The sequence below is a fragment of the Fringilla coelebs genome, assembly GCF_963513975.1.
Source record: "Fringilla coelebs genome assembly, chromosome: 9".
Classification (NCBI taxonomy): Eukaryota; Metazoa; Chordata; class Aves; order Passeriformes; family Fringillidae; genus Fringilla; species Fringilla coelebs.
In genome coordinates this window covers 22,275,921-22,303,823 of record NC_140067.1, presented here as the reverse complement: position 1 = coordinate 22,303,823, position 27,903 = coordinate 22,275,921, and the positions used below count along the sequence as shown (strand labels likewise).

At 40.7% G+C, this 27,903-nt stretch overlaps 1 protein-coding gene across 2 annotated transcripts in view; it reads left to right on the top strand.

Moving 5' to 3' along the window:
- The first annotated feature begins 220 nt into the window (after positions 1-220).
- Positions 221-27,903, top strand: part of NEK7 (NIMA related kinase 7) — a 68,348-nt gene continuing 40,665 nt past the window's right edge. Inside the window, exons 1-5 of one of the 2 annotated variants that reach the window (XM_084211786.1) lie at positions 221-390; positions 12,587-12,671; positions 17,362-17,502; positions 26,903-26,965; positions 27,529-27,639. In XM_084211786.1, coding sequence (XP_084067912.1) covers positions 12,615-12,671; positions 17,362-17,502; positions 26,903-26,965; positions 27,529-27,639 — 372 coding nt within the window. In that variant the 5' untranslated portion in view covers positions 221-390; positions 12,587-12,614. Of the gene's footprint in view, positions 391-1,047; positions 1,245-12,586; positions 12,672-17,361; positions 17,503-26,902; positions 26,966-27,528; positions 27,640-27,903 lie in introns of those variants that run through there. The other variant, XM_084211787.1, reaches the window with a different exon arrangement.

Below are 27,903 nucleotides of genomic sequence, written 5' to 3'. Positions count from 1 at the left end.
TTTATCTCACCGCAGCTACAACCCCGATCATTTCCAGAGGAGCTGCGAGCTCCCGCGCACAGCCGGACCCGGCCCGCCGGGACCGACCGCGGCCGGCCGGGCGGACACCGCGCCTCCGGCCGGGCGGGGGGAGAGGAGCGAGGCGGGGCCGGGAGGCCGCCCCGCCCCATCCTCGGGGATGCCGGGATGTTTACGGGCCTGGCAGGAGCGGCGGGGGGTGGAGAGCAGGTCGGGGCTGCTGCCGGTGCCTGCGCCGCCCGCCAGGAGCTCCGCTAGGCGCCTGCTGCCAGCGCCGGCGCGGCTCCGGGCTCGAGGCGCCGGAGAAGCCGGGGAGGAGCGGGGGCCGGTCCCGGTCTCCCGCGCCAGGAGCGGGCGGAGCCAGGCTGCTCGGTGAGCGGGGCAGTGGGGGGGCCGCGAGCGGCGGCGGGCCCGGGGGGTCCCGGGGGTCCGGGCGGCCGAGCCGGCGCTGCCGGGACGCTCCCCCCGCCGCGGGGACAGCCGGCGGTCCCGCCTCCCGCCGCCGCTCATTGGCCGGGGGGCTGCGGCGCGCGGCGCCATTGGTCGCGGCGGCTGCCGCTCCCCCCGCCGCACGGGGAGGGAGCGGCGCGGGGCCGGAGCGAGAAAGTTTGTGCGCGGCGCTGGGGTGGGACGGCCGCGGGCTGCGCCGCGTCCGGGGCGCCGGCACCTGCCCCGCGGCCGGACGGGCGGCGAGCCGCCGTGTGCCGGCAGGGCAAGCTGCGCCCTGAGCGGTCCGGTGGTGTCTCGCCCGGTGGCGGCTGCCGCACCGCCTCCGCCGGAGGAGCGGGCGCCCGGGGACCCTGCCCGGGGGCCTCAGCCTGCCGGCGGGCCCAGCCTGCCTGCGGCCCGGCCGCCCCCCCTGCCTCTGCCGCGCCGGGCTCCTTGCGTGCCTGCCGCAAGCGGAGCTGCTTTCCCTGGTGTTCCTCGTCACTTTCCCCTGGTTTCCTCCAGGCTCCTGTGCCTTCCTCTCGCTTGGGGGTGGGTGTCGGGCAGATGCTGCCGGGACAGCCCAGCCTGGGAGTGTCACACGGCAGCGGGTGACAAGGGCGCTGTCACCGGCTGCGAGGGGCGCAGCCCCGTCCCGGCGGGTCCGGCGGCCTCTGCCCCGGGAGGACACCGGGGCTCCCCCGCTGCCGGGCCGCCCGGGTGCGGGGCTTGCCCGCGGGCTTGGGGAGAGCTGCGGCCCGGTGGGACGCGCTGGAAGTGAGGCATTCTCCGTCTGAGGAGTGAGTGTCCCCTCCTTCACCTTACCGAGCATCCAGGCTCGGTTATTCTGGTACCGGCCCCGAGTTCCTTTCAGTGTTCGTGTGAACTGATCCTGCGTGGTTTTTGGGTTCAGAAAGCTTTTCTTCGAGTGCGGTGTGCTTTGGTTTGCTCTGCATTTTTTGAGGGGAATGGTAAAATTGCTTAAGATAATCACCCTACTTCTGGTAAAATATGATGAGGGGATGTGTGTTCATTTGTCACACAAATATTTAATTCTTGATATTAGATAAAAACTTTCTAAACTTTTTTTCCCTTCTTGCACCAACTGAATGGTAACTTTTGTCACCTTTTGAAGTGATAGAGGTATTCTTTCAGATTGCAATAATGGCATCACTTCTCAGGAAAGGTCGCATGTGCGCAGTAATTTTGTGGAATGTACTGGATGTATTTCCTGTATAAAGTTGTATTACAAGCCTGAGATGCAGAAATTGCTTAAGATACAGACTTTGGATTATTAGATCAGATGGTTAGATTCACAGATTGGCTAGATCAGGAAGAATGAAATGTAATTTTTTTTTCCTAGGCAGTTTAGAAGAGAACTCAAGTGTTGCAGTGCTGTAGAAATGTCTGTTTAAACTACAGACTTGCACTGTCTTGAGAGAGATGAAATGCAGTGGAAAACAGTCATTAGTTCATGGCCTACGGAAAACTTAGGCAGAGGAAGGAAAACTGTGGTGGAAAGAGGGACACTTAAAAGCAAGTCTGGCAGCTTTAAGAATTTAAAGCCGTGTTTGTTATTTTTAAATGTTTTGATACTAAGAATAATATTAAGAGCACTTGTTCTTTAATTTCAAAACATGAAGATACTATATTTAGAAATACCTGATGTTTGAGTAGATGACTTGTCAGAGCACACTTAGGAATTGTTCACTGTAATGATGGAGATACTGCCTTTGTCATAGATATCTTTTATTTAGCATACTAGTTAGTCATTGCAGTAAAAAAAAACAAAAACTGAGATCAAGAAATTTTATTAAACCAAAAATCTTTTTATGATGGACTTATCACAGCATCTTCCAGGGTCTACACGAATTAGATTAGTAGATTCCCATCCTCACCATGGAAGTTGTTTCAAGAGAAGAAAAAAAAATCTAATGTTTTAGAGTTCATTGGAAGGCCTATGAGCAAATGAGAAAGAAAAACAGAGTGCAGGAAGTCAGTTGCTCATTTAACTGTGACCTTTGGTATCTTCTGCATTGTAAGACAGAGCCATATAAGCCCCTCTATAAGCTCAGTTGCGCAGAACATAGCCCTGTGTATTTGTGCACAGAGACAATTTGTTGAGGCAGTTGGTTCATAAATACACCCCCCACGTGTAATAAACTTTGTGCAGTACTCTCTGCATTTATACTGATGCTAAATTCAGTTTATCACTATCAGTGCCTCCCTGCCTTTTGAAGTTTGATATTGTTCCAAACATCTGTGCTGGATGCTTGGTTGAGTTCACCTTACATTGGAAAGTCCCCTAGGAAAAGTCCAACTGCACTAACTTCTTCTCTACCTCCAAGGGTTTTTTTGGTAATTTGGTGTTTATCTGAAAATCCCTTCTGATTTAGGATTAGGAGATGATGGGATTATCCTGTGAAGGTTAATACTATGGATAGTTTATGGATACCTTCTGATTTAGAAGATGATGGGATTATCCTGTGAAGATTAGTACTGTGGATAGTTTTAGGAGTTAACTGACTAATTTCCAGAGTATTTGTTCCATTTATCTGCATTCCATGTGCTTTGCAAATGAGATGAAAATAACTGACCAAAATACCGAAGTGGTGATACGGGCTGATACGGGCAGCCTTTAGAACACTGATTTGCTGTATTTTATCACCATTTCACTTCCCTAGACACATGGGAGGGAGCTGAGCCCTAGACTGAAGTATGTCATCTTGCTTTTTCCCTAATAAGTATTAAAGTGATTCTTTCTGTCACATTAGTTTTAAAAGCTGTAGAGAAGCAATGCTGTGAAAATGAGTTGCTTTTTTGGTGAAGAGATTCCTGTGCATTTGTCTCAGGCATGTAAAACAAATCTGTGATTCAGTTGTGATTTTTGTAGCTAGAAAATGTGCAGTATTTCTAATGCCATTGTAACCTGTTGGGCATATAGCACTTATTTATGCAAGGCAATTTGTTATAAAATTTTAAACAACACATTAAAAGAGGAGTTAGTAAGAAAATACTGTGAACAATCATGTTAAAACCTGATTGCACATGGTTAATCTTGTGATATTAGTGACTTTTGTATTGGATTATAGTGACAGAGTAAATAGACTGCATCATGTGGCATTTGGGAGTCTGCATTCAAACCTCCTCAAGCTGCTTGGAATGATTTATAGCAAAGTTATTGCTGTCTTATTTAATAGCTGTGTTTATGTTGGACCAGATGAATTATTTTACAATGTCATAAAAGTTCATGTAGATTAGATTAGATTGTTGCTGAAGCCTTTGGGAGATATTTGAATAAGGTGCTGTGAAGTATTGATGAACCAGTCTTTCTCAGTTCATTTCAATTTTCTGTAATCAGAGTACAGAGTTTACAAAATTATTGATTCTTTGATAGCTGGAAGGCAAAAGTATCACAGGTGAACTAAAAGTTACTTCTAAAAAGAAGTAAAAACTTGTTGTGGGAAAACACATAGCCTCCTGCCCTGCAGAGGCCCTTCTGTACCCGTTTTGTCCTCATCTGAGAGCAAATCCAAAAAAGGAGTTGTCTTTGCAGCAGTGAACTTCCAGTCCTTGTCCTGACTGAAGTTCAGAACTGTGTCTTGGGTATGTGGGCTCTGTGTGAACCTTGCAGAGACCTGAGGAGCAGCCTGCAAACAGTGTCCAGTGTACTGCTGGTCATTGAGGGAGCTCCACAGCCACACGTGGATCTTGCATCTTTTAGACAGTGGTGCTTTAATGTAAAACATAGAAGCAGCTGCAGACTTGAGTGTTGGCTTGCCTCTGAAGTGAGTGTGCTGGCTGCTGCCTGCCTTGCTTCTGGACCTAGGGATCCTGGATTACTCACTGCTTTCAGGAGTCAAGGGTAATGCTGCTCAGAGGTTCACAGAAAGCCCCTTCAACGGGGCTGGTATTTCTTTTCTGATTCTTTATAATGCTTCGTTTATTTTCTCATCTTTGGGGTAGCAGATTTTAAACTAGATATTACAGATAATTTTTTTCAGCTTGAGAATGTGCATCTAATGCTTGCAATAGGATGTCTTACACTGCTTTCTAAGATTCTGAGAGATTTCCTTGAGGAGCGTGTGGAATTTATTGTTAAATGTGTTCTACTCCACCTGTAGCAACACGGACATTATCAGCCAGAGTTGTTGCACGCTTGTGTCTGCCCAGTCTTCTCATTGGGATGTATTTTCCCTGTGCTTAGCCATAATGGGTTTGTCTGACAGTGCTTTCACTCTTTTCATTTGTCTTGTGTTTTTAACTCTTGTGTGAAGATCAGCTGTTTGCACTTTTACTGAAATCTCTTCAGCATCTCTTTATGAATAATTTGCTTTTATAGGTATGTTTAAAGTTGTGCCCTCATTAGGACACTCTCTCGTGTGTGTGAGCTGTGAGGTTTTGCACCTGTAAGGGTTTCTAAAACATATTTTAGCTTCCTTTATCTGAACATCTTAGTTTTGGGGTTTTTTTTCTCCTTTTAGTTTCTTTTCCTTTTTCCAGTTTAACTTGTTATTCTTGTTTATGTTCCTTCTGTTAATTTTGTTTCCTAGTTCTACTTTCCCATACAATATTTTGTTGACAAAACTCTTGGGTTGGTGTTGAGTGAATTGCCTTTTCTCTGTGAATTGCCTTCTCTCTGTTCTGGTACCTGCCTTGCTGTTGCAGCTTTTTGAAGTGCTTGTTCACCTCCCTACTGAGGACAAAGCACAGTTGAATGTGGTGAGCTAACTTACCAGTGCATTATTGCCAGAGGGAAAATGTTCTCTTTCTTCTGCAGTCCCTTTCCTACATCTCCCATCCCTCAACTTCCCCTTCTTACTTTTTTCTCTGGTGCCCAGCAGAGTCCCCCATGTGCTGATTCTGCTCTCTGCTTGCAGAACAGAAGCCCAGCTGCACCAGGGAGTTGGATCAGCTTGGCAACAGGGCCAGAGAGTTCACGATGGCACTGTGGGATTGTGTGGTAGAGAAAGTGAGAGAAAGAAAGGTGTTGCTGAACTGTTAGATTGACTTGTGTAATTTCATGTTAGAGATGTAATTTGGTAGTAGATTCAGCTGATCCAAGTTAGCTGGGGCTAGAGCAGTCCCGCGTCTTCCCCTCTGTCTTTTGCCATCACGGTTCTGTCCTTGTCTCTGCAATGCTGTGATTCTGGGAACTGAACTGGGAAGAAGTGACCTTAGTTTTCAGCAAGTTTTACTTTGCTTACCAGGAGTCTGGCTAGCCACAGCAGCCCCACTGGAAGGAAGAGGGTTTGGGAGTCATGGCTGAAGGCAGGAGAAGGGGCAGCATCACATCATCTGTTCACCCTGTCTTAGAGCTGCTTGCTTACAGATGCAGGAGCACAGCCTGCTGTGGTGTGGGCTGAGGCTTTGCTTTCTAGATGGTATCATGGTTAAATACAGTGCATTGTTCCCTGCAATACTTCTCACTGACATTGTTATCATCTACCTATGCCCTTTATATTTGGCTATTTAGTATGAAGAAATAAGTTATCAAATTTCTTTCAGGTGAATAGAAACTAAATGAAGAATGTAGAAGCTTGCTGCTCAAGCAGTTTCAGTTCCTGTTTCTTTTTCAGTTCACAAGAAATAACAAACAGTTCAATAAAGGGCAAGTCAGTGCATGTATAACCCTTTGGGAGCACCTTGCAAGATAAGCAATTTACTTGAGTGACATAACTGAAATGGAGAGGGAGAAGTAAACAAACTAACTTTTTAAATTGTGCAAATGAAGAGGAATGGAAGCAGACTTGTGAAGCAGGAGAGCTTTGACTTTCATCTCCTAGTCAGACAGCACTGACAGAGCAAACTCTTAGTAGCTGGAGAATGACAGTGAGTGGCATGTGTGTTTTTTGGGTTGGAGTGAAAATAAGCCTGGTGAGTCAGGCCAAATGGATGAGAAAATTGAGTACAAACTCTTCGTGTATTCCCCTGCTTTCTTCCAAAAGGATTATTTGTGTATGGCTGCTCCTGCTCTTGCTAAAACCAAGTTTTACCCCACACTGTCTGTGTGTTTTTTGACTGCTTTGACTGGATTGCCCATGAGTAGGGAATTTGGATGTAAATTTGCTGAAAAATGCAGTATTTCCAATTAGGTAGTTAATATCTACCTGTAGATTAACAACTGCTGTGAATTTGTATTGCTCAGATTCAAGGCCATCCCTACAGAGGGGAGGAGTGACTTGGCATCCTGTGGGGAGTATTGATCTGGGTTTTAGAAACTGCTTCTAAAATTAAAATTAATCCTTCTTGAATATAGATGTATATGGATCTATACTGAATCACTTTCAATACTTTAAAGTTGCATATACAGTTTCTCTCTGATGTGGATGCTTCTGCAGAGAATTTGACAAATGGTACGGATTTTCCACACTTTAGAAGACATTTTGGGTTTTTTGGATAATGTGAATCAAATATTTACTATTAGCTGACAGTGGTAAAAATGAAATATTCTATGTACATACACAGATATAGGTACATAATCTGTGTACAGATGTGTACACATATATATCTTAATATGCATATGTATAATTTTTATATGTATGTGTGTATACTAATACTAATAAAATGTGACATTTTATTGTGATAATGGTGAACATGGTCTTCCAGTACTGAGTCTGCTTTGTCCCTTGCCAGTTAGTCTTGGCAGACGAACTTCAAGTGGGTGTCAGCTTAAATGCATTTTGCATTATTAATGCATGCATATAAAAATATATGTAAATATAAACATTATAAACTGCAGCCTGCCCTGAGTTGCCAGCATTGAGTGTGTGCTGAAGAGTGTTGATCAGTGTTGATGACCTGACAAAGTGTGGGCTGAGTCTGACCACCAGGCCAGTTCTCTCCAGTGGCCAAGTTTTTGCCTTAAAAGATGACTTAAGACAGTCTACCTTACCAACCAGTTCTGTGGCTGTTTTTTGCCCTCCTCACACCAAACTGAAGGGCCAAGCTGTTGCTGCTGGCTGTGAAGTTTGTCTCCTCCCGCCAGATGTGTGGCGCTGGGAGGCGGTGTCAGTGTGACTGCAGGTGACAGAGAGCAGGGCTGCAATCGGGCTGGCACGCCTGGGCTCCCTGGCACACCCTGCTGGGGTTAGCGCTGCTGCGGTGGGCTAAGGAATTGTGTCGGCTGTCCAGGAAGGCACTTGGATATCTAAACCCGTGTTTCCACAGCACTTGGCTTTTTTTAGGTTCAACCAGGGGGATTGTTTGAATGTTGTACCTACTTTTAAATTGTGCTTTTGGGTAGCTGGGACTCAACATGTGATATAAGCAAATGGGAATATTTCTTTAGCTTGTATTCTTACATAGAAACATAGAATTGATATGTGTTGTTGGCTTCCCCCCCCCCCCCCCCTCAGCTGAGGCTGATCCTTATCTTTAAATTTAGTAAAGATAGATGAGAAGTTTGTTGATCTAAAATTTTTCATTTTAAATCCATGTTAGATTGAAAAATGTAACTTTACACAAAATTTACAAGAAAATTATTTACAAAAAGTAGTTGTTCCTGAAGAGCCTTGTCTCTAACTTAACTAAAATAATGGTTATAGTAAAAACCGAAAATATCTGCCTTAATTGGTGGTGTAATCCAGAAGTAAACATAGTACATTCCATTCTTTGAGAACAGCCAAATTGACTGTGTCCCTGATCAGCACATCCTGAACCAGCGTAACTCCGTGTTTCTCTGTGTTAGCAATTATGTGGAGTAGTGACAGCTATATTTTGCAGAAAAAAAGAAGACTGAGCTTCTCAGATTCTCAGCAGAGCTGTAACATTCTGAGCATTCATTTAAGTATATGCTCTTTTCCTAAAGTGTAGCTGTTTCTGCTTTGACATTGATTACTGTATGTTCTCACTTAAGATGCAAAATTGACAAACAAGTGCATAGCAAGTAGCTAATGGAAACCATGTATATTGAGACTATTAATGATGTTTTCTACAGGAAAATGTATTTTTTTGTTGTTGAAGAACTGCCATCTGGTAAAGCAATAACATTTTTGCCTAAATACTGTGTGAGTTCGGTGTGAATGCTTTATGGACTTGGAGCTATGAAACTAGTTCTTAAAAAGCATGTTTCATGTGATTAAGCAGTGTATTTAGTGTTTTTCTCCTGGAATAGTCCGATCATGTTTTTAAAGACATAGTTGCTAGACTTAAGTCACAAGGATTTCAAGTTTTCCCTAGGTGTTTTTTTTTAAATATTATTTTAGAATACATTTGAGTGAAATGGAAACGATGAGCTCTGACTCCTGTTCAGGAGTGGCTCCTCTGCTCTGATTGCCCCGACAGCCATGGGTAGTCCTACCTCTCCTCTGGCAGGCTGCTGGAAAGCACCTGGAAAGCTGAGTGCTGCCTGTGGGATGGGAGCTTGGGTGTGGGAGTGAGCTCTTGCCTCTTGGGCTGCTTTATATCTGTGTGATCTTTGGATGTGTGGGCAGAGCGCCGAGAGCTCTGACAGGTGGCCACTGGGGAAGTGAATGAGGACAGCCAGGCCTGTTTGTGAAGGAAGGAAAAGGTGTTACTCCCATTTCAGGCACTTGGGGTTTGATGGTCTGACTTATCGGTGAGGGTTCCTTTTCTGCCTTGTGGAGTAAGAGGAGTTGCTGTGCCCTCGTGATTTCAAATGAAAAATTATTGTCTGTATCCCCAGGAACTTCATTCTGTATCCTTTATGTGTCGGTACCAGCTGCTGTTTTGATGAACTGAAAAGTCAAAGATTTAAAATATTAGTAATTAACCAGAAGTATTAACTATAATTGTCAAATGCTAGCAGCCATAACCAGAGTAAAAGATTTAGTGTATGCCTGTGTTCCTGTGATCCATATTCTGTGCAGGTTGTCCAAATCCAAATGATCTTCATCATCAAAATGGTGAACATCATGTTTGCAAGATAAGTGATTAAGAAAGGTCCGTTTTTTGGCAAGGGTTATGGTGAAGACAAGGAGTTCTTCCTTCCCTATGTGATTGGTTTGAGAGCATTGAAAAACATGAGCTGCATTTGGAGGTTTTGTGGGGTGCTGTTGTAGTTGACTTGCCTCACCTCACCTGTTAATTCTTTTCTGTGAACCTTTATCAGGGTAATGGATTTGCAGAAGGTGGTCACTTTGTTAGTTGTTTAAAGAGGGACTGACATGTTACAAATAGATGTCTTCTATTTGCATTTCATTTTTAAACAGGCATGGACTCTTTGGGATATTTTTGGTGTCTTGTCACTGTAAATTAGAACTTGAAAACCATCTTCGGAAGAGACAAAATTATTGCCACAATTGAAATTTAAAGATGAACAGTATTATAACACTGTTTTGACTTCTGGAGTTAATATTAAGGTGAAAGGCATGCCTGACAGTGAAAACAGTCTTCAAACAACAAAATCCAGTTCTTACTTCTATTGTGTTTTTATAGTCCAGAAGGTTTACTTTGCATCCTTAGCAATCATTGGCCTCTTTGTGATTTTTGTATGATCAAAACGCTACAATTCTCAAAAATGGGAATCTATCATGCAGTCTTCAAAGATGAAAAATGAAAAAATAAAGTAACTTTCATATATGGACATAAAATACTTATTTTTGTTGTTCCTTTTGCAGAAATACAAATCCATGAGTTAATAAACCTTCCATGCTTTGTATGGTAGAATGTTTTGCCTCTTTGGTTTGCTTGCTTTTTTTATAAAAACAAGCCACAAAGGGCAGAGTGACTGGCAGTGGTAGTAGACTTTTCCCATTTCTAATCTGTTCTCAAATTTAACAAGAAAAGAGAGGGACAAATTCCTGAGCACTTTCAGTCAGTGCTTCTGACCATTCAGACAAGATGAATGGGTTATATATTTTGAATCAACATACATCATCTAAACATTTCAGCTTGGATTTCATTCATCTTTTGTAATAAAGGGTAAAGTTTTTTCTTATTTACTTCTTGGCAATTTGAAGCAAATGTTTGACCCATAGGAATTACCTGTTGGTGGTCAAAATTTTAAATGTTAGTGGAACACTGCAAAACCTTCAGTAGAAATATTGATGCTATTGAAGAGAGTTAAAATCATATAAAGACTCCTCAAAATAGCACTTCAGAAAAATATTATTATCTTCTTAGGAGCGATAGAAAGAATTCTACAACAAGAAGTTAGCAGAAGATTCCTTAAGCTTGCTGTACATTCCTCTCCTGTTGTTGCAGTTGCATCAACCCCTGTGAGTCTACCCAAAGAGTCTAAATTCTGAAGTTCTGTGACAATGGTTTAATTTTCAGTGCTGTTGTGTTATGCTTTCTTGCCTCAGAGGGGAGGTTGCATGGCAGATGTTTTAGAACTTGCAAAAAATGTCAGTATTGGTGTCCTGGTGCTGGCTGAAAGATTGCCTGGTCAGTGGTGTGCACTGGCTCTGGCAGCTGACTTCCCTTTTCTCAGCATGGTCATTCTGATGGTCTTGGAAATCTTGGCATTACTACCTCCTCTTCTCTGCTTCTCACTGTAGTTTGATAATTGATTTTTTTTTTTTTTCCTGTTGACCTGCCTGAAATTGCTTTTTTTGTATCTCCTTTATCTTTGAGTCAGTTACAGGTAATACAAAACAACAGGAAGCCCCAACCTATGTGCTTTGTGTGGAAGTATGATGGATGGAAAGGCAAAGCCTAAAGGGACCTTTGGTTTCTCTAGATTGTGGCTGTAGTTTGGTGTCAGGGATTGCTGATGGAGCTGGGATGGCATGTGGATGACTGCTTTCAATGGGCCAGGGAGAGCAGATCACTAATGATTTGTTTGTGTGTTCTGACCACTGCTTACTACACAAGGGCAGCACACAAGAAACTGCAGAGCTGCTTGGTGACTCTTTTGTCTGTTAGTGATCTTACTACAACAATACTGTAAGAGTGGCAGCAGTGCAGCGAGCACAAGCCATTCATTAGTTTCTTGAATATTTTGTATTTGCCTTTGAAAAGCTTTTCTAAGGTTTTCTGTTTTCTGTTGAGAGTTATTTCTAACCCTTTGAATAGTCTAGAGAAATTACTGGGAAGATTTACATGTGTTTTAACAGCTACAGGAATCTATGTGGAGTGTAAATAGCTTTGTATGTGGAAGTACATGGGCTTAGCAGAATAATTTATTACAGGAAATTTCCTCATGTTAAACATTTAATGGTGTCAGAAAACATGTTCTGTGTCTGTCTGTCTCTAGAACATTCAGGATTTGGAGCAGGGAATAAGAAAACGATGAATTGAAAAGGAAGGATAGTATCCCTGTCAGACACATGATTCTTGTTCATCTGAAGGCCTTGGCAGGCTTGAGTGGGTAGTAGGCTGGGATACTTCATCTTGTATGAAACCTTATTTCATTGTTTGACTTCAAAGCTGCCAGGGAACTTTTTTGTTGTCTTCATCTGAACAGGGCTTGCCCTTGTAGGCTTCGGTAGCACCGGCTGCTGCACCTGCTTCCCCTCAGGGGTGCCTAAGAAAGGATGCACTTAGTTGAGGGGAAAAAAAAAAATCTTATGAGTAGTTGCATTTTTGTCTCTCCTGTTTTTACTGCTAATGGTTCAGTGCATTTTGCAACTCTTATTACTGGTCAAAGCCTTGTGTGTCTATCTTGGGAATGTGGCAGGCATCTTTCCTCCCATCTTACTGATGGGAAATGAGAAGTTCCCAGTATTCCAAAGGCCTCTTAACTAGCTTGGCAGAATGTACTGTGTACATGTTTAGCTTTTTTTTTCTATTTGGATGGAACTAATATTGCATATTCCCTGAAACCTACAGATAAATCAATGCAATGCAATATGTGTGCTGCAGTTGTAACTCTTCTGCTGATCTGCCATTTCCCCTGCTGCCTGTAGGTCACACATCTGCATAGTTAAACACGTGGTTGGTGCCCCTGAAGAGTAATGGGATGATGCAGCTTTTATCAGGCAGAGTCATTTGTCTGGTGCAAGTAGTTTTAATTGACATTATTAATAATAAATTCAGGTGCCTATAGTGATTTTTTTAAATTTCATAGAACAGCTAAACATAAGAAAACCTCCATCCCAAAACAGTGCAGAGCTAGTTAAATGTTCCTAAACTCAAGCTACAATTGAGAAGATTAATTCCTTTGTTCTTCTGCTGATGTTCATTAATCATAAATACTGGGTGAATTACAGTGTAATGACTGTATTTTTCTTTTCAGGACATAAGGGACATTGCTGGTTGATAGAATGGATGAACAATCACAAGGGATGCAGGGGCCTACTGCTCCACCATTTCAGCCACAGGTACGTGTATCTGAGGTTTTTTAACTGTAACTAATTTCTTAAATAGGGATAACATTGTTTCTTCTGGTAATAATGAAACTGTGAACACATAGAATGCATTCTGATTATCTTGAAATGAATTCCATGTCAGTCCAGTAATCCATAGAAAATAATTGGTTTTAATTTTTCCTTCTGCTGCTTCACTGACTTTTGGAAGTTGGAGTTATAGTGTGAGGAGGAAGCAAAGAGGAATACAGTTGTTTCCTTAAGACATGTTGAGTTGTTAAACACAATGTTTCAAAATTGTATCCAAAATATCCTATTTATTTCAGACTCTTGGCTTTACCTACATCTTCTTGTAGTATCACTTCTGACAGTGATATTGTATGAATTTCTGCCATTACATTGACAGAAATGTAATGGTTGAAACCAGGCATCAAGTTTCAACTCCACAACCTCCCTGGACCACCTCTCTCTTGCTGTCACCCTCACAGTGAAAAAAATCTTTCCTGATGTTCAGATGAAACCTTCAGTGTTTCAGCCTGTGCCCATCGCCTCTTGTCCTGTCATGGGGCACTGCTGAAGGATGCCTGACACTGTATTTTAACATGTGTTTTTCAGGAATTTGAACCCACTGATGAGATTCCCCCTGAATCTTCTCTTCTGTAGGCTGGATGTTGCCAGTGCTGTCAGCCTTTCCCCTGTGATCTGTGCTGCAGTGCTCTGGTCGCTTTCTCCAGTATGTCTGGGTAGGGGTGGCCCAGAGCTGGATGCAGCACTCCGGGTGTGCTCCTGCCAGTGCTGAGCAGAGGGGAAGGATCATTTCCCTCCTCCTCCTCCTGACACCACTCCTCCAAATGCAGCCCAGGACATCCCTGTCCACCACGGAGTGCGTTGCTGGCCCCTGTTCACGTTGGTGTCCAGTGGGACCCCAGGTCTGGCCTTGGGGCTGGTTTCCAGCAGGTCAGTGCCCAGTGTTCCTGGTGCATTTTGGGGTTATCACAGCCCATGTGTGGGGCTTCCCACTTCACTGTGATGAATTGTGTGAGGCTCCTGGCAGCCCATTTGTGCAGCCTGTCAGGGTCCCCTGGGATGACATCACAGCCCTCTGGTACATCCAGTCCTCCCAGTTTGTGTCATCAGCAAACTTACTGAGATCACACTTGGCCCCATTATCCAGATCATTAAAGATGGTGTTGATCAATACTGGACTGAACCCACTATTGATTGCTGAGGTACACTTCTGGCTGCAGTCCTCCACCCACAGTCAGTGCTATCAGAATCTCATTCGCTATTGGAATGAAGTGCCTGAAAGCTCTATCAGAGTTTGTTATCTATGAAGTTAAAACACTGTACTCCCTTACATCACAAGGATGTTTTGGGAGTGCAGATAGCACTCCCAAACTGCTTACACATTGTAAAAAGGTTATGGAGGAAGATAGAGAAATGTGTATTAACAGTCTGAGGCAGTAGACTCTTAAATTCCAGAACTTTTGTGCGAGTAGAACAGGAGCGTTTTAGTATCTAAATAAAAAAAGTATTAATCTCTTACTAGACCTGAAAAACCATAAACTGAAGGCAGCATATACATCCCTTACTTTTGGGCATGTGTGGTTTTTTGTTTGTTTTGGCATTCCCAAAGCTGAAGACCAGTGGTTTATTAAGTCTCTTCTTATATGGAAGCTTATCTCTGCTCAGCATTGCTATTCTGCTCTGTTTCCTTGTTTGCCTGTGTTCCCCTCAGAGCCCTGTGTAGTATTCAGTGTACACACAGTGGACTTAAGCAGTGAAACATTTTGTTGTCAGTTTCATTCAGTTGCTTTTCAAAGATGTCTGACTTGCTTTTTGGTGATAACTGACCAATCAGTTTAACTTTTCATGGAACTTTTTGAATAGTGTTGTGTAAAACTTTTTCCTATGTGGTAATAGCTAATGTAAAAGCAATGATTCACAGTCTTTAGAGTGGGATTTCCCATTAAGTTTTGGATTGGTAACCTTGAGATGCTAGTATTGAGTACCAGGGTGAAAATCTAAGGGAATCTTCTGCAAGGCTTTGCAGCCGTATTTTTAGCTGGTTTTCTGGATAAATTGGAAATCTAAAGAAACTTTATTGCAGCACTATATGCGTTGAATAGAGTAGTTTCCTTTGGGATTTCACTGGTAACTTCTCCAAGAAAATAACTCCTCTGCTGCTGTTTCTCATCTTGGAGCTGGCTGTTAGTCTGCTTAATGTTCTCTCTCAACCTGAATGAGCTTAGTTTTATAGCTTAGGAATCCTCACTGAAGGAACCTGGCTTAACATTTTTAGAAACGTGTGATGTGATTTCTTCAACAGAAAAGCCCAGTTAGGAATAACCCATCTGACTCCACTCTTTACTGCTTATTGGAATCTCTAAATTGTTTCAATCCAACTGTTTGTTTGGTTTTGTTTTTGAACTGAATCTGTAAGTAATTAAAAAGAAATTATCAAGTTGATTTTGAGCTTTATTTTAACAATCCAGATAAAGTTTTGGCTGGATATAGTGCACTGACATACAGTGATGGAGCAATACTGGGGAGGTTGCAGTGGGAGAGAACAAGGACCTCCTGTGAAGTCTTTGTCACTGGAGAAACCGATGTGTACTGTGTGCTGGGCTCACTGATATGTATACTGGGATATTTTGGTCAATAAAGTCTTACTTGGCTTCTTCAGTGTTGACTTGACAGATGTGAGAAACATGCTGTCTTTTTTTGTGCCTGTCTAGGTCAGTACTGAAGTTCATTGATATTTTATAGGGCATGAAATGCTTTTGAAAATGTAAATCTCAAAGATAGTGGGAACTGAGTGCAAATAGAAAGTTTTGGAGTAAGAGTGAAGTAGAGCATCTCTTGAGAGCTCTGGTTAAAGTGACAGCCACTGTCTGGTATATTTTTAGAAGTTAACTGTGAATCCCTTCTACTAATTTCTGTGGCCTTCCTGTGGATGCTTTCTTTTCTCTGCTAAATTGTTTATCAGCTCTTTTCTGAGACTGAAACAAGTCTGAAAAAGGAGTATGATGGTTTCTGTTGAGATTGTCTCTGTTTGCTTGTTGTATAAATGAGCTCCTAATGCCAGGATTAATTAATTCGTGTATTATGATGTGTTTCTTTCCTCCAGTAGGAATGTTTAAGCTTATCTTTCCTCTCCCCACATTTCTTCTCTGTGCAGAATTACAACCGAATGTATGGCTGAGATCTGAAATTTACAGGGGTCTGTTCAGACAGGAAAAACAATAACATTCTTGCAGTTTTAATACATTGCTTGGCCAGAAGTTTAAAAAATAAAAAAAAAAAGGGAGCCACTCTGGTTATTTTAATGTTGTCAGATAGATATCTCTTCCATGAAAGCTGTAATATTCTGAGTCTCACTGATTTCCTTGGCAGTACAATGTAATGTGATCATTAGCGAAGTGTATATAATCTGTTCTGCTATGGTCTCAGACCGAGGGAAATCTTTATCCTGCACAAGCCTATTCCCCACAAATTGCATTGTGGTGAGGAGAGACCCAGTGGTAGTTGGAGATGTGCAGCTATGTTGCTTCTCATGTCAGATCTCCACATCTAAATTGTGTGACAGGACAAGGGAGCAGATGAGACAAGCTGTCACTCAGCCACGCTGCCCTTTGAAGAAGGGCCATGGGGGGGAAAAGGTGCCGCAAATGGGCTGTGAAGTTTACATACACTGCCCACTGTTAAACAGATTACCTCTAATGAAGTGTCTAATGCTCAGGCCATATCAGCCTAATCCTTGGTGGCAGTTCATCCCTCAACTGCCAAAAAACACGGCCCTCTGGCCCTCTCTCGCCACTCTGGCCGCCAAGCACAGGGAGGTGCCCGGTCTTAATAAAGCAAGACAGTGTGTGATCTGACATGCAAATGTAGGTCATTGCATATGTAAATGTGTGATTACAAACCTGCATGCCAAAACACATTAGTGAGACTTTGCTCTCAGCATGCGGTTGTCACACTGCCTTAGTAGTTCACGATAATATTTGTCAAGTTGCTGTGCAGAGGCTGCAACTCCCAATTCTAATGGGAAGTACACAATACTTCTTAAATATAGCCTATTTAGAGAGTCTGTATCTTGCAGCTCTACGTAGAGAATTTAAAATCTTGAAGTGTAATTTCAGACATTTTCCCTAAAAGGCCTATAACTACCTCATTAAGCTGGGTCCTGCGCTTTGGGATGCACTGGAGCATTAATGCTGCACCACTTTTGTCAAAACGAGAGTTCTCATATTTTGATTTCTGGAGCAACAGAAGGATGTATAAAAATATACTGTATAGCCACTGAAAGAGGGACATTGAAATACTGTCATAAAGCTGATCCTTTATTATGGGTTTGGGTAGGGTTTTTTTTTTAATTTTTGGATGCTAGGACATAGGAATCATGGCCAATTTAAGCCTGATAGGATTCCTTCTCTTCTATGTCTCAAACTCTTGATAAGCTGAAAATATTCTAAATACATTCAAGAATTTACAATTTTCAATTCTCACTCCACAAATGGTACAGTGAATGTTTTCTTTAGAACATATTGTGATTAGTCAGGAACAGTTTTGGTTTTAATGCATTGGAATGGAGAAATTTTAATAGCTTAAACCATATTCCTTCAAATGTATCTTTACACTGGTGTGATTAGTCTTACTGATTTAGTCTTAATGCAGACTTTCTTTGCAATATCTTTGATTCTAGAAAGCCTTACGACCTGACATGGGCTACAACACCCTTGCCAATTTCCGAATAGAGAAGAAGATTGGCCGTGGGCAGTTCAGTGAAGTTTACAGAGCAACTTGCCTGCTGGATGGGGTACCTGTGGCTCTGAAGAAGGTTCAGGTAAGGATGATTTTGGTATAAATATTGAAAGGATTGGTACAGTTAAATTTGAAAGGCATGTGGCATTCTGATGTGATTTTAATGAATTTTTAAATGTTTAGGGATAGCAGGGAATAAAGAACTTTCAACGTTCATACATGACTTTGTATAGTATTCCACAAACCAGTCTTTTGAAATTGAAAGTAAAGTCCAGAGTAGCTGAAAAAGAGAAAACGTATAAATGAGCTGTATTTCCTAACCAAAGCTTGGAATCTAGAAATAATATGAATATTTAGTGGGGTCTAGTGTGAAAATATTTTATGCAAATCCATGCATTTTTTAATTGAATAAACATCGGTAATCTTTCAGTTAAGTAGCCATGCTTCAAAAGTGCATAAATCAAATAAGGTCTGTATCTAATGAAAATTGTAATAGTGAAAAGGAGGGGAGTTACTGTTTCAAAAGACTGAAAACTACCTGAGACAAATGCAAACCAAAACTCTGCTCGAATCCATTGCTCAGAGTTTCCTTCAGATTTTGGGATACAGCTCAGTTCATATGATCATCTTCATGAATAATACATCTGTGTGAGGGACTCTGCATACTAATTAAATGCAAGGGCACTGTGGATCTAAGTGAATTGCATTGGTCAAAAACTTTTCTTGAGGAGCCTGTTTCCAAGGTTCATGGTCTAGCGAGTAGTGAAACAGCAGTTGTCACAGAAGATGGAAGAGCAGCAGGGGAATTAAGTTACTGTAGCCAAGAAACATTAAGCCCAGCTCTTGAAAATTTTAACATAACTAATGGACTAATTTTGTTCAGATACTTTGTTTTAGCAATTAGCATTTTTTAAAATGTTTAAATTAAAAGCAGCAGATTAAATGGAAACAGCTTTTCAGACTGAAACATTTCTACTGTCACACAGGCAAAAGACAGCTGGAGCTATGCCTTCATCCAGTCTCATTTCCATTCTCTCTTTTTGTTTGGAGCTGCTCAGAGATGTTGTAAGACCCTTACCCTGTGGATTTACTATGAAAGTTCTCTGACAACGTGTTTAATTTTGAAATCAAAACTTAAATTGGCATTTCACTTTTGATCTTGAGATAAGTTTAGTATAATACTTGAAGTACTGCCATCAGATCTGAAAGGGTATTTTTACCTTTATAGACTGCAAGACAATATGTAATATTCTGTAGTAATATTACATTAAGTAATATTCTGTAGATTGCTTTCTGGAGTTTCTGCATTTTAATAGTTTTGGTTTTGCTGAGTTAAATGCATGCACTGGAAATTTCTCTGTCATATCTTGACTTGCTGTTCCATTTCTGTGATTTCCTCTTTGCTGCAGCACCAGGAGGCAGGGCTAGTCCTGGCAGTCATAAAAAAGGAGACTTGGTTCCCCCTTCTGGGAAAAGTGCCAGATATATACTACTTCAAAAGCTGAAATATATTCTAAGAACTTTGATCAACAGTCTTAAAACATTAGGCTAATTCTTCCTTCATTTTCAGCATGTGAGAAACCAAAAAGGTCAAATGTGACTTGAAATGCATGTCAATTAAGGTGGATGTGGAATGCCTGGGTACTTGAAGAAAGTCATAAAAGTCCAACCATGAAATTTTTATAACAGTGCTTGCATTAAGAATACAGAGGCCTTTTAGCATGTGTACTCCTAACAGCATTTCAGAAGTCAGGATGTGTCAGCTGTATTCTCACAGCAGACTTCCCCATTTGACAGAAGATTTTTTTCAATGTCTGAAGATGACATCATACTGTCCTTATGCAGGTGATGGTTTCTACAGCAGAAAAACTTTCCTACTTCATTTTTATTTAATCCTTTAATAATTTTCTAAGAATATACTTGGTTGTTGGTAGGAAATAGGGTTAAAAATTTGTGCCTTTCCCAAATGGCTTTATTGTGACAGGGTTCCAGTTGTCTTTAAGTATCCAACATAGGTTGTTGATTTTCCAGTAGAAGTTATTTCCTAGGGCACATGAGGAGGGGCTGTGTTTTGTGTAAGGTCACTTTCCCTGTGGAGGCTGGATATGTGTAGGACACTACTCTCTGAATTGGAAGTGAGACTTGCTTCACCTGGAAGGGGAAAAAATTCCTAAGCACATAATGACCGCTCAGAAGGCAGCACAGTGTTTGGCACAGCCATTCCAGCTTGCATAGTTGAAATCTAAAGCTGTTCTTTTTGGACAGAAGACCATCTAAATTGTCATTCTGCTCCTGTGACCTTTCCTAAGATTGCCTAGAAATATTTTTTGGTAAATATAGTCACAATACACAATTTCACTATAAAATTTATTTTCATAGATGTCTTTTATTGAGAAGTAATTACTTTTCAGAGGAGCTGAAGAAGGGATCTGCTCTATGATAATGCTTCTTCCTTTTGATTTCAGTCATGTTTGATTTTATTGACATTAAAATACTTTATTTCTGAAGCCTTTTTAATGGAAGCTCAGCATGGACAAAACAGGAGAAATGCTTCTTTCAGTTATGAGAGAGGGGCTTTATTCTCTCTGTTTTACACCTGTGCATGGATTTCACTCTACATTAAGACAGTTTAGTCTCTGAATGCTCTACAGTATGTTAAGTAACATAACTGAGATGTAAACTTCTACTTTTCCACTATTTGCCCAGTCTCATCTCACGTTTTCTCACATCTTACATGCCCTCCTTCCTCTCCAATCTTGCAAGTCATGTCTGTGCCATCCCCTGCCCATTTTGTTATCCTGACTGGGTTAGGTGTGTACCTGTTTCCTTTGTGTGTATTTGGTAATGGTACCCCATGTGTGTCTCTGCTGTCAAGGGCTTATGGGGCTTAGAATCCTTCAGTTATCCTCTCTTGGAGTTGCAGGATCTCAGCCTGTTATTTGTTCCAAAAGGGTTGCCAGTTTTGGGTTCTTACAAAGCTTTCCAACAAGAATGTTTATTTTTCGCTAATAAAATTTTATGTGGCTGAAATATGTGCAATATTGATAAATGTTATATTAATGTGTACAAAATGTATGTTTGTGGAATAAAATGTGAACAGAAGCATGTAGCAATAAGATGCTATGGGAGAGGGGACAAGCAGATGGTGACAGAAACCACTCTTCCTGAATTTGTAGTTGCTGCTGAGTCCAGATGACAGAAAGAAGTAGTATTCTTGATTTGGTTTTTATTAGAGTATGTAGCACAGTAAGAACTGTTTCAGCTTTTTAGTAGTGACTTAACCAGCAGAATTCACAAAATGGCATATTGGGTCTTTTCTTCCTGTTGCACTCTTTGTGCTTCATCCTCCCATGTTTGGTTTCTGAGATGCTGCTAAAATATTACCTAAATAAAACCAGAAATAAAATCATATCTTCACTAATGAACTTTTACAAATGTCTAAGCTATATTTTGAGTTAAAGAAACATCAGAAAAGGTGAGCCCCGAGTAAGCTGTGACTGTAGCAATATAAATTGAAAAGTTTTTAGGTAAGTTTGTTAACAGGTGCTAAGTCTCAGATCCAAACAATGCTGCAGATGATGCCTGAGGAAGCAGCAGTGCCTCTCTGCTCCTGCAGCTCTGGGTAACCCCTGCAGCAGAACACCTGGAGTACAGTGCAGTGTTCTGAGCAAGGACCACTCCAAGGCCAGAGTAAGCAATTACTGGTCACAAATCGTCTTTAAATGGCAAAAGAGTAGTAAATATTAAGTCAGTGACTGTAAGACTGGATGAGTTCACTTTAGGAGCTATTTTTTAAGGAAACCTTAGCTACTCAAGATTTCAAGTATGTAAAGCTGCATATTTCAACAAAATTTCAGATTAATTGCATTTCTGCCTTACATTGTTCCATCTTTCTTTTTCTTTCATTCCAAAATTGGAGGCCCCATGTTAGAGATTCAGACAATGAATCCTTTTATCTGGGACTTACATTCATTATTCATTGTACATTGTCAGTGGATTGCTACTTCAGGCCTGAATTACAGTTAATTAATCTTAGAAAAGCACTTGTAATTTCACACTGTATGAAGCACTATTGTCTCAGCACAGCAGTGCTGTGGTGGCAAAATACTCCAATACTTGTTGCTGTTCAGTATTGTATCTCTTAATATTTCTGTGCATTCGGGTCTTTATTTTGCTTGCTTCTCTGAAGGTTTATGTTACAGCAGTCATGCTTGTGATTTGGTTTGGAAATGCTTTTTACTGGTTTTATTGTGTACAGAATTTTGAACAGAACAGACGTAGGTTTATAATTTAAGTTTATTCTTTTCAATGATGAAAAGGAAAATCTGGAAAAGTGATGGTGTAGAACAAGTGGAATCGGGTAGATTCCCAACTTGGCACTTCACTTTAGATGATGGATTTGGTTGGTAGCTGGTAATTGATCAGATACAGCCTGGACTTAAAAGCTGGGCCTTGATGTTCTCCATCAAGGTGATTCCATGTGGTTCTAAATCTTTTTGCTATGCCTGTAGCTTTCTGGGGATGTGTATATGAGAACTTCACTCAGGAAGTTAAACTCAAGTATTGCAACTCCTTTGTTTAGTTTACACATCTGCATAGGAACAGTTCCTGCTCTGAAGCTTATAACAGCTTAGAAAGTATTCTAAAAATACCAGTATCTCTTGACAGTACTTACAACTGACATTTCTGGAATGCTGAAAGAAAAAGGCTATAATCTATGCCATGAAGGTACTAGAGAAGAGATTGAGTTCAAAGTTACCAGAGATCCTGTAGTTGCATAGCACACAGAAGTGTGACTATCAGTATATCTTTGTCTTTCCACTCTCCCTTTGTACACAGATGATTGCAGGATGAGATGAAAATCTGGGAGCTAAAAAGGTTCATGTCATTCAGTGTGCTTGCTAAGTGGGAAAAAACTGCTAAGGGCTTTTAAAATGCTCCTTTAAATCTCTTCAGCTGTATTTGCCTAATTGTTTTAAGAAGTTTCACAGTAATTACTAACTAAAGTAAAAAGCTTGCCACTATTAGACTTTTTGATAACACTCTTTATAAAAACTGTCACATCATAAAAATATTTACTCTATTGTTTGCTGCTTATTAGTTTTTTTAAAACAATCATAATTCATTTTTAGAAATGTTCATCTTATTTTAGTCCTTGAAAATAGAAATTGAGGGAAAAGAAGTAAAAGTTTAAATAAGAATAAATTACACTGTGCAGTTTGTGCTGAGTGGAATTGGTGCTGACTAGAGGAGCTTACCTCCAAACTGAATTACCCTGTGATCCTGACCTCATAAGTGGAGTCAAAAATTGGAATTATTGTTAGTCTGGTGAATACCCTAGCAGTCTAATCTAAATATAGCAGTTTTTATTGTTAGCCAGTTACAGTGATGGTAACACTGGTTGTCTAATTACTGCTGGTTTCCAATAACTGATGTGTGGAGCATCATCAGTGATGTGAACTCTGCTGGGAGGAGGATGCTGGTGGTGTCTTTACGTGAGACTTTACTGGGTGATTTCAAGCAGTCAGTTTGTGTTGATCCAAAAGGCTTATTGTTCAAGCCTATACAAAAATCCAAAGTTGTTTTAGACTTCTGTTGTATCTGCTGTAGTTTCCTTCAGGCCATGCAGTTGCACAGAGCCAAGCTGGATCTAAAACTGAGTTAGACACAAGTCATTTGACTGCAATGACTTAGTTGCAGTTAAGTCACTCAGCTGCAGGGCATGTGCTGCTACAGCTAAAACCAAGCCCAGAAAATGAGTGCAGTCCCAGGGAAGGCTGCACCAAAGGTTACAAGTCCTTGGGCAGTGTGTGTCTGGGTTGGGTGAGACCTGTGGCCTGCTGATGGCCATGGGGGTGCTGTCTGTGCAGTGAAAGTTGTGTGTGTGAGGGAGACAGTCTGTGCAACACTCATGCTGAGCATAGGCTGACCTTTCAGCTGGGCTTGCTGAGTCACAGGAGCTGAAGGTGGAATTAATCTGCCCGCAAAGCTATGAAGTGTTTCAGTCGTGATGGAAGTACTGCCATCCCTCCGCAGTGTTACACTGATGGCCAGTCTGCAGCAAACCCCAGGCAAAGGGCAGCCTCTCCTGCTGAACAGTCCTCAGAGTGCTGCCAGGTGTCCTGTGCACTTGTGACATGCACTTGAAAGGGTGTTCTTCAGGTCCTTCCTTGCCACTTCCATTTGTCAGGGGGAGACGTTCTTCAGTGTTGAGTCATGTGCTGGTGAGGAACCCGGAGGTTTTTTCCTTGTGTTTACAGTAACCTCCTTGTGTGAGCTGACATGGCTTGTTACACTGGCATCCTCTGGTCTGAACTGCAGCAGTTTGGCAAAATAAAAGATGATTGTTTCAGAGAGAAAATCTCTGAAAGCTTTTTGCATCTGGTGTGATTTGGAGGCTCTTCAGAGGCCATGGACTGCAAGATATTTTTGCCTTTGTTTTAGTTGTTTATTTTTAAAAGATCTTGGTGGAGGAAGTTAATGTCTGTGAAACTTAAATTCTAGATTTCTGGGAAATGCTATTTGTAGTCTTTTGAGCTTAGATCTGGATGAAAATCTGAGAACCACAAGAATGCTAAACAGTAAATCTTAAGATTGTCTGTATTTGTGGTTGTACGGATCAGATAAGACTTATTTTTGCTGCCTTGCTATATTTAATTTAGGTAATTTCTGAAATACTCAGTTTAGCTGAAGCTGTGACAAATTTGCAAAGATGCTTATGAAGTGCAACACAAGTAGAGGGAGTCATGTTTATAAAACTTAAGTCTGTCCTTTGGGGAGACCAGCTGCTTGGTCTAGTCTATTCCATGCTGTTTAATAACAATTTAGAAGTACTGGGAATACTATCCAGAATACACAAACAAAATTTTGTCTTTCTTTCCTATGCCTTGATTCTCGATTTTTCAGAGGCCTGGGTCTGGGTTTTATTTCTGTTGTTTTGTTATTGCTGTATGAGATGTACTGGTTTATGTCCCTAGCAGAGGCTTAGCTTGTAAAAAAACTTTTCTTGGAAAACCTGTTTGTTTAGGTGTGTAGGGAGTTGTTCCTGGAATAGGTAAATTAGTGTGCCTCTTGGCATATTGGAACACACATGAACAGGTGCAAGCTGCCCTGTTTTGTCACACTATGAAGCTCATTTGGTTTGAATCTTGAAACTGTTTCTGGTCATTTTCCAAATCTTACAAGAGATAGTTTGTGTACAGTTTTTAGTCTGGAATTCTGTCCCCAGTTTTGATTAGCTTTTCCAGTGTGTTTGGAGTTGAATCTCTGTATCACTTATAGGGATTGATCTTGTCTCACTGTTGTCTAGAACTCAGAAAAATTGAACCTCAAGATGCTCCCTTGTACCTGTTCCCTTTTTTTCACTTGCTTCCTGGTACAGTTTCGTTGATTGTTTTTGGGAGATGCTGAATAAATGTTTCCATTTTCTGGTCTCTCAGGTTTTAAGGAAAAATATTTGCTTTCATGCCTTCTCAGTATTTCCGCAGTTAATGTGCTACCTGTAATATTTAGGATTTTCTAAAATGTTTCCTAGGAAAATCATTAGACTCCCTCATGACTGTACCAGACCCTAGGACTCTAATCTGTTAGAATTATTAAAGAGCAAGGCTTTTTCATTCAAAGTGCAGATCTATAACAGATGCAGGCTTTTTCATCTCCTTCACTAAGTTTCCAACTTGAACTCATAAGCTCTTTTCTGTTTTCATCAGGGTTACTTATCTTTTAATACTTGTACCTGTAATTTCACATACAGTACTCTTTTCTTCTACTACATGTGAAATTGCTTTATTTCTTAGTGCTAGCGTTCCTTTCTTGTGATTTAACTTGCTGTGTTTGTTAGGTCCCCCCCCACTCTCTTGCTTGAATAACTGCTTTTAACCCTGTTTATTTCCCATCATCCTGGCATTAGTATACAAGTAATTGTGTAGTGGCTTATTCCCTTTCTTTCTTGTTCAGTAGTTTTTTTTTCTTCTTGTTTTCTTCTTTCTTCTCTTCTACCCCTTTTCTTACTATCTGCAAGTCTGATATTTGATTTTTTTTTTAATTACTTTTTCTTTCCCCTCTTCAAAAAGTGAGTCTGATATCTACTACAGGCTCTTTTTTCTGGTACCAGCTCTGAGGACAGAAGATGGGATGTGTGAAGAGAAGTAATAGTTAGTCAAGGGCACATGTGTGCTCTGTGAGGCCTGTGCTCCATACATGAGGTTTCCAGACTTCTCCTTTCACTTGATTAAAGGAATAATAAACTTACTGTGCAGAGTGGTGTAGAAAATGAAGGTGAGGTTCAGCAAATCATATGCAGACTCCCTGATGTGTCTGAACTTCTTTGGGGAGAAGGAGGGAAGGTGTGATTGGTGTGAGCAGCCAAGCAGCCGGTTTGAGATGACCTCTTTGCAGACTTTCAGTACTGACACTGCTGTTAATCCATATTTTTGTTTCTGGATTTAGTGGCAAGATATTAAATAGAAGTTATCAGCTGTTCAGCTTTTGGAACTGATACCTGTGATCTTCACAGGAGTTAATACATCTTTTCTCGTTGACTATCTATCTAGAAGCATGAGAAGTTCTAACTGGAAAAGGTAATTTTGTAACTGTTGTGGTGATGGATAAAGCTGAGGATGTCTGATTCTCCTGAATCAAATATAATATGCAGACCACAAGGAAGTTGGAGATTATTTTTTTGTTTTGTTAAATTCAGAAAGTAATCACAAACTAGAGAGGAAGGATTCTTAGAGAAAGTGGCATTTTGGTCATTTTTTAGGGAAATAGTGTATGGAGGTACACATTAGTGAAGTGAAAACCCAGAGGTGGTGAAAAAGGGAGTGAAAACGGACATTACAGTAAATATAGATGTGTAGAATTTGGACAAGGACTCTAATGGTAGAGATGTCTAACTGTAAAAGCCTATAAAAATCAAGGTGCCAGATAAGGGCTTAGAAAAAAGGGCTCTAATAAACAAATAGCATAATCCAAGTCACTTCTTTGCTGGCTGAAGGGAAGGAAGTGGGAGAGAAGGAGTTGGAGGTGACAATGAAATTTTGGTCCTGAGAGTAAGATAATGTGCTGTTTTTAGAATTGAAATGGAAGACTGTAACAAGACTAAGGGGTAAAAAGGTATGCTCAGTACTAAGGAATCAGCTTGTGAAAAGGTGTGGCAGAATGGGATAAGAGCCTGAGATTTGAAGCATTTATAAGGTGTGCTAAATTATTTCTGTGTGTTGGAACAGATATGTAGAGGTGGCAATTAAGTCACTGAAAAGCTTGTACTTAAAATGGACTTGTTTCCTATGAGGGAGCTAGAAGAATGGCCACAGCACCAAATCAGTGCATCAGAGCATTAGAAATATTTCTTACTGTAATATTACATCTTGCCATGAAATGCATAATTCAGGTTGCTTTATGGATGCTATGAAATAATGATAATGATTACTCAATTTACTATATTTTTATCACTTAATAAAAATGTTTTATCTCTTGTGCAGATATTTGATTTAATGGATGCCAAAGCCCGTGCTGACTGCATCAAAGAAATAGATCTTCTTAAGGTAAAAGATTTGTTTAGAAAATGTGCAACTGTCATCAAAAAATGTGGTATGTTTTTCATAGACATAATTGAGGTGTCCACTGTTTTTTGTGTAGAGTTTTTAAATGCCTCACTTTGAAGAATTTTGTGATCTTTGTTACTTTAGAAGTTAATATTGAGAAGTAAATCTGTAATGAGTAACCCTTCTAGTAAAAGTTTCTGCCAAAATTAAAATACTGTGTCCTTTGTACAGTTAAATCCTGACTTCAGAAATTGATTTTGCTATCTACTTCAGAAATCAACTTTGCTGTTCCAGATAAGTTTAGCATGTTATTGGATATATACATTGAAGCAAAATTCCTGTGAAACTCCAGTGTCACTCACCATATAGATCCTAAAATGCCATCCTGTTCTTGCAAAGTATTTGTAAATGCTTCTTATCAGCATATACTACTTCTAATTTGTATCATAGTGAAATAGATTTTAGGGATTGTTTTGTTTGCCTTAAAAAGAATGTCTCTTATGTTAGTCTTAAAACATGATGTGCTCTACACTAAAATGTGAATTACTACTTTGCTTTCTTAGCAACTGAATCATCCAAATGTAATTAAATATTATGCCTCATTCATTGAAGACAATGAACTGAACATAGTGTTGGAATTAGCAGATGCTGGAGATCTCTCTAGAATGATAAAGGTAGGGATTAACTTTTTTAAAAAAATAAGAGCTTGTAATGTTCAGCTTTGGCTTTTCATTCTGTTGATCATCACTGGGTGAAATGCAGTGAAAATGTCAGGATCTCAAGAGAAATGTAAGGTGTTTAGTCTGATTTTTTTTTTTTTTTTTTTTTTAGTATATGCCAATATTGATGCTTATGTAAGTATTTTTAACACTTTGCTCAGAATGTAAGTGCAGATGGGGCCATAAGTAGACTGAAGTTATATTAGCACTGGGGAGGAG